The sequence below is a fragment of the Rhinoderma darwinii genome, chromosome 4 (assembly GCF_050947455.1).
Source record: "Rhinoderma darwinii isolate aRhiDar2 chromosome 4, aRhiDar2.hap1, whole genome shotgun sequence".
In the NCBI taxonomy this organism is placed as follows: domain Eukaryota; kingdom Metazoa; phylum Chordata; class Amphibia; order Anura; family Rhinodermatidae; genus Rhinoderma; species Rhinoderma darwinii.
In genome coordinates, this window is record NC_134690.1 from 1,441,852 (window position 1) to 1,449,106 (window position 7,255).

Sequence of the window (7,255 nt, forward strand, 5' to 3'; positions counted from 1 at the left end):
GTGGGTGTGATCGAGGTGTTACCAGGACTGTGTGTGTGTGTTAGGGGTGTCACCAGGATGGGGTATTTATGACTCAGCCCGGTCGCACAGTTGCCACATTGTAATCCAGGGACATGGAAGCATTTTCTGGATCCGTCCTCCTGGTCATCGCCCTCGGCGCGGCATGTGCTGGGACTTCATCAGCAGCAGGTCAGTGGAAGATGTTATATCAGGGATGGATAAACCGTGTAAGTGGTGGGAAAAGATGACGAATGTGTGTCCAAGAAATCAGTGTATGACTCTGTATTCTCAGATAACAGAGGACTGATACATTGTAACAAACCCTCAGCTGTAAGTATTAGGTCAAGACGGTTTTCAGCCTCTAGATGGGGACAATGAATGTAGACAAATTCACTGACAGCAAACAGAAATTGTAGAGAAATGGAAGCACAAAGTCTATCAGAAAGCGGCAGGACTTGTCTCTACTGCGGTCACGCTGCAATCATTGTTTCTCTATTGTTAATTTTTTTGATACAATAATTCCAGACACAAAATACAATGCAGAACGATTGGCTCCTGGAGATACTCTGTGCCCGGCAGGACATGGTGGGAGTTGTAGTTTCACGACAGCTGCGGAGCTGCAGGTTGTAGACGTCTGGAATATATCAACACTTGTGCCCCAAAGTGACAATATAAAAAATATAAAGGAGCAGAAGCACCAAAATAGTCACTGAACATAAGAAATCAGCTGGATGGTGGTGGATCCATTGAATGATTGGCGTAGCTCCTCCGTACTGCACCCATACATTGTGTGTGTCGGGCTGACGGGTAGGAACGGTGTCATGACCAGATCCTCTCAGTAGTGCAGCCTCAGGTTTCAGGCCTGATCGGATCTCAGCTTTCTCTGATACATCTGGTGGTTTTAGTTGCTTGTTTGACCCTTACATTTTTGTAATTTTGCATACCTTTGAACATTTATCTTGGGGCTGTTTCTGGATCGGACGTGTAAACCACAGGTCGGGAACATTTTGTCATAGTGAGTGAGTTTCCTTATTATTTCTTCCATTGTCATTGATTTATCCATTGGCCGTATTTTCTGATTTCTAGAGGTGACCTATGTGTGTCCCCCATTTGACCCGGCCACCTGTATGTTCTCCAAACCCGGCCCAGCCGAGTGCCACAGGGACAGTGAATGTCCCAGATCCATGAAATGCTGCTGCTCCAACTGTGGCTGGAAATGCGTGGTCCCCGTGGAAGGTAACACGCCGGTCACATGACTGGAGAATATCTGGTGTTGTGTGTGACCTTCCGATCGCTCTGGTCACTTAATGGCTTCTCTTTCTCCACAGTTAAGAACGGCCGCTGCCCCCAAATACTAGTAAAGTGCAGGCCGCCCGCACTAAAACCCCGGTGTCAAAAGGACTCTGACTGTCCAAAGCTACGGAAGTGTTGTAATATATGTGGGAAGAGCTGCTGGGACCCTGCACCAGGTACAGTTGTTACGAGACCATCAGACATCTCCATGTAAAGGTCTACAGAATATTCTGTGCATGAGTCTGCTCCACCAGTACTGGAGGACTACATTCTGCTTGTATGATGTCTTGTCTTTTTATAGAACCAGAAGGAAATTGTCCCAGGAATGATGGGAAAAAGTTACGTGAACTTCAGTGTTCGTCCGTACAGTGCAATAAGGATTCAGACTGCAGCGGGTATGAAAAATGCTGCGTTTCTGGAGATGAGCAGAAGTGTGTGGAACCAGGTAATGGAGAAGACGGGTTCTTCATACATCAGGACGTGGGAGGAAATAATTCATTATCACTGAAACCCACTGCATCTATTCCTTGCACCCAACTTTGCCTCAGGTAGAGCTCTTCCCTGGGTGATAGTGTCTGCTCCCAGGTGGCCTATCTGGATATCCTCTAGTCCCTGGTGGCCTAGTGTGAGGGACTACTCCATATAACCCTTAGAGGATAATATCTACGCTCTGATAACCGATGGAATAGTCATTTATCCCGTGACCTGGAGGGATATCATGTACATCATGGTGGTGTAGGATCATATCTACACTGCTGGGACCTAATGGGTTACTGCCTGCTCTCAGGTGATCCTGTATTATAGCATCTACTCAATGACAACCCAGGGCCATAGTATCTAATCTCTGTAGCTCCAGTTAGATAGAGTCTATTTCTTGGTCACCGAGTGGCTTGGCTCTGCTTTCTTTTGCTCCAGCCAGCTTCTTATCATTGAAGACCCAGCAGAGTGACATCTATGTCCAGGTGACCTAGTGGGATATAATATTCTACATGGTGATCCAGTGGGATAAGGTTTCAGTAATAGATAATGTCTACTTCCTGGTGGCCGAATGGTACAGGGTCTATATCCTGATCGCCCAGCATGTGAGGGTCCAGTCCCTGGTGATCTAGTGGTGTAACATCTCTGATTGGCAGGATCTTTTGTGCCCACTTTTTCTTAGATTGCAATAGAGGACCCCGGGAACTATAAGGAAGTCTCCAGGATGGACCATTCACTTGAGTGGGCATTATACTCCGGACATGGGCATTTATATGGAGATGAAGCTAGAAAAGTCTCCGCTGAGAAGAAATGTGTCCCAAAATATGCACTTTTTGTACCGCAAATTATAAATTATATTTAGAAAAACTTCCCTTCATGTACATAAGTCTTCAGCATAAGGCCTCAGCTGCCTGGTGGACATTTATGATGAGATTTATGGAAGATGAGATCTAATAGGCTGAGAGTAACAGGAGGCCCATGCATGTTGGGGGTTGTAGTACACATAGCTCAGAACTCCCTCTGCCTTATTCTTCTTCCTTGTCTCACTCCATCCTCTCTCCACAGTCAGACCTGGTCAATGCCCCATGAGAAGAAAAAAATGCTTAGTGTATTATTCCGAACCCCAGTGTCAAAGAGACTCCGACTGTCCCGAGCTACAGAAGTGCTGTGATATCTGTGGAAAAAGCTGCTGGGACGCTGTGCCAGGTACTAATAATATGTCTGATCCAAAACCCCCAGACCAGGGGAAGGAAATCACATACTGGTAGTGAAGGGGCAGTGTGTGCCATCAGCACAGAGTGTTTCAGGAGAGGGGAGGAGCTATCTCATGGGTATAGTTTTAAGTCCTTATAACCTTTTTCTACAGATGAGTGACGATGACGGTGGCCTCTGGACCTCACCTCCTCCTGGGTCCTTATTGCCGGCAGGATTGTCTCATTTCCATTTGTGTCGGTTTCCCTGGATTCTGCTGATGGAGGATTCTACTATTAATAATGCCGATGTCATTAGAAGACAAGTAACATGAATAAAATTATCTTATAATCTGTAGACCTCTTGTCTGGATTATGTCTCTGGGTGTAAGAAGGTTCAATGTAGCATGGCTTGTGAGTATGAACACCAGTTGGGGTCTCCTTACTGAGCATGGCCTTTGGGTCTGAACACCAGCTGGGGTCTCCTTACTGAGCATGGCCTGTGAGTATGAACACCAGCTGGGGTCTCCTTACTGAGCATGGCCTGTAGGTCTGAACACCAGTTGGGGTCTCCTTACTGAGCATGGCCTGTGGGTCTGAACACCAGCTGGGGTCTCCTTACTGAGCATGGCCTGTGAGTTTGAACACCAGTTGGGGTCTCCTTACTGAGCATGGCCTTTGGGTCTGAACACCAGTTGGGGTCTCCTTACTGAGTATGGCCTGTGGGTCTGAACACCAGCTGGGGTCTCCTTACTGAGCATGGCCTGTAGGTCGGAACACCAGTTGGGGTCTCCTTACTGAGCATGGCCTGTAGGTCTGAACACCAGCTGGGGTCTCCTTACTGAGCATGGCTTGTGGGTCTGAACACCAGTTGGGGTCTCCATACTGAGCATGGCCTGTGGGTCTGAACACCAGTTGGGGTCTCCTTACTGCGCGTGGCCTGTGGGTCTGAACACCAGTTGGGGACTTCTTACTGAGCATGGTGTGGGTATCTGCAGCCCTACTGAGGTCTTGAGCACAGTTTGTGATTCAGGAGCCCCCTTGAGGTCTCAAGCTATGGGTCAGAGAACCCTCTGGGAATTCCTGATTGTCAGATGCAATCATCTATTGTATCCTCTATTACATACCCACATGTGTGTGAATCATGGATGGAAGGAATCTTTCTTTCTTGGCTCTTCACATCCAAAAAACTTGTAAGGGTTGATTCCGATAATCGTACATTAAGACATTGAAAAACTCAAGCGTTGTAAGGGAACCATTCACCAGGAAATGCCTAAAACTGAAGTTGTGTTCATAATTACATCCGCTAAATGTCCTCTCCAAAGTGTTGAACAGGAGTGAAATGCACCACTGTTAAGGTCAGGGCACCAATGGATAATTTATGATGTGGTAGAAAATAGGGAGCAGTAAATAGCGCGGTTGACATCAGACATAAGACAAAGTGTAATAGTATAAGGAGACTTTGTTAGGGCTACGCGTTTCCATGCTGAACCAGCATCTCCATCAGGCCAATAGTTATACAGAAAAAGAAGCAAAGCATTTATAGTGTAACTAATGACGCAAATTTTTCAAAAAGAACCGTCAGAAACCTGACGTCATTTGAGGTTGGAGAGTGTGAGTGACGGGCAGGGTGAAGGTCCAATCACTCAATGGAATTACCTAACTGGGACTCACACTATACAGAGAGTGGACGGACATGTTCAATTAGACAATTAGCGGTGATAGAATAGAGAGGAGAATGCACATTAAATAAATATGAAATAAAAAAACACCACATTCGGCAGAATGAGGAGCTCAGGGTGTAAGTAAAATATGACTGATGAACGGATGTAGCGAGCGGGGTGGAAGCGGTGAGGATGAAGGAACGGCACATCGCCGTAATCACAGTGTATAGTTTAGGTTGGCCGGGTCACCATGGGAGGCTTGGTATAGCGTCCCAGTTACCATGGTGACCGGTCCAGAAGAAGTACCCTACGGAAGCCTCGCAGGGACAAAATTAGAAGAAGGCACCCGCAGCAAGCGTTAAAGGAACAGTGTCATCACAAATATTTTATTAATATGTTAAAGATGTTAGTGCCTTAATATAAACGTTTATTTTCATTTGTGTGTTTGTGTTTTACTGTTTCTTTTTTTCACACTTTTTTTTCCCTATGGGGGCTGCCATTTTTTGTTCCATTTCTGTGTGTGTCGATTAACGACACACACAGACATGGAATACGGCAGCCACAGTCCCATAGGGACTGCGAACGGCTCCCGTCCCATTGACTGCCGTGTACGGCGTCTGTGTGGGAACTGCGCATGCGCCGCTCCCACACAGTCCTATTCGAAATTGGCGCCGTCCGGCGCCATTTTCCTGTGGACCGGAAGTCGCGGCCGGACAGTAATATTACTACTTCCGGTCGCGGCTTCCGGACAAGTGCACATGGAACAGCGGCAGCAAAGGGAGCGGACGGGCCGCGGCGGCAGGAGCAGGTAAGCGATTTCAATGTATGTTAGTGTTTGTGTGTGTTTACTACTGCATGTAAACCTACTACACTGTGGGTTACCTCAAAAAATGGCGACACACAGTGTAGCAGGTTAAACCTTTCAAACCCCTCGTTTATCCCGGCACTAGCCAGGATAAAGGAGGGGGGGATGCTGAGCGCTCACTAGAGCGATAGCTTTTAACCCAATGTTGCAATGCTGCAATTTTGGGAACTAGCTCCAAACAGCTCCATCTAGTGACCAAAAATGGGTAGTATTATAAATTTGAAAAAATTTATAATATTTCCTGACTCGCGAAAAAAATAAAAAAAATTTGAACAATGTTTTATCACCCACACACTAAATGTTTAAATTTAAAAAAAAAAACATGTTTTTGGGGCGACACCATGCCTTTAACCAAACAAGTGTCGAAGCAGGAGCAGACTGTCTTCGCTCAATGTATAAGGGGGAGCTTAGGATCAGCTGTACCAACAGGAGTAGCCGTACCAAAGGTGAAGACATATGTAAAACACAGTATATAGCTACTGTGGGGATTTAGATCACTGGCCAGAGCAAAGTCAGACTTTACAAAGACACAGACAGGTTTCAAGTGTCCAACGCTCGGGTCCTCAGCGGCTTTTATTGACAGCGTAGAAATATACAGGGAGCACAAAGAAAAACAAAACAAAGAAAACCCGGCTTGTCCAAGCACTGACTGAACAGTGTAAGTTCCCTCTCCTGTTACAGACAATACAGCAGCAGCCTGCATAGCTCCCAACTTTTGAATTCGGATAAGAGGGACATTTTAAGGCACACCCCCTAAGCACGCCCAATATCCGGCATCAACACGTCAAATCACGGCCAGATCCTTCTTCAAATAACAAGATCATATTCTCACTGCGGATCTCTAGACTTACAGTTACAAAGAAAAACGATGGATATCACAGATATTATGGATCCGGTTATATCGTCTTTGTGTTACTTTTCCTATCTTGGGTAGAACATTTGCTCATCACGGCAGCAGCGGCTGCAGGACAAACCAGAAGGCTGAGAATTATGAAAGTCAAGAGGGAGACCCTGTGGTGGATGACTTTCCAATTGACAGGTAGCAGAGTTACATGATGGGGAATTGTTTTCCAGTTGTGTAACTCTGCTACCGGTCAATGGAAAAATAATCCACCAGAGCCCCCTCTGTAGATAGCGCCACACACAGCCCCCCTGTACATAGCGCCAGACACAGCCCCCTGTAGATAGCGCCAAACACAGCCCCCTGTAGATAGCGCCAGACACAGCCCCCCTGTAGATAGCTCCACACACAGCCCCCTGTAGATAGCTCCACACACAGCCCCCTGTACATAGCGCCAGACACAGCCCCCCTGTAGATAGTGCCAGACCCACCCCCCTGTAGATAGCTCCACACACAGCCCCCCTGTAGATAGCGCCACACATAGCCCCCTGTAGATAGCTCCACACACAGCCCCCTGTAGATAGCTCCACACACAGCCCCCTGTACATAGCGCCAGACACAGCCCCCTGTAGATAGATCCACGCACAACCCCCTTGTAGATAGCTCCACACACAGCCCCCCTGTAGATAGCGCCACACACAGCCCCCCTGTAGATCGCTCCACACACAGCCCCCCCTTTACATAGCGCCACACACAGCCCCCCTGTAGATAGCTACACACACAGCCCCCCTGTAGATAGCTCCACACACAGCCCCATGTAGATAGCGCCACACACAGCCCCCCTGTAGATAGCTCCACACACAGCCCCCCCTTTACATAGCGCCACACACAGCCCCCCTGTAGATAGCTCCACACACAGCCCCCT

General features: G+C 47.4%; 1 protein-coding gene across 4 annotated transcripts in view; it reads left to right on the top strand.

The window, feature by feature from the left end:
* Positions 1-3,184, top strand: part of LOC142760592 (uncharacterized) — an 87,875-nt gene extending 84,691 nt beyond the window's left edge. For 3 of the 4 annotated variants that reach the window (XM_075863781.1, XM_075863782.1, XM_075863780.1), the window contains 5 exons: positions 1,087-1,236; positions 1,329-1,469; positions 1,595-1,738; positions 2,836-2,976; positions 3,137-3,184. In XM_075863781.1, coding sequence (XP_075719896.1) covers positions 1,128-1,236; positions 1,329-1,469; positions 1,595-1,738; positions 2,836-2,976; positions 3,137-3,144 — 543 coding nt within the window. In that variant the 5' untranslated portion in view covers positions 1,087-1,127 and the 3' untranslated portion in view covers positions 3,145-3,184. Of the gene's footprint in view, positions 1-106; positions 190-1,086; positions 1,237-1,328; positions 1,470-1,594; positions 1,739-2,835; positions 2,977-3,136 lie in introns of those variants that run through there. The other variant, XM_075863779.1, reaches the window with a different exon arrangement.
* Positions 3,185-7,255: the final 4,071 nt, after the last annotated feature.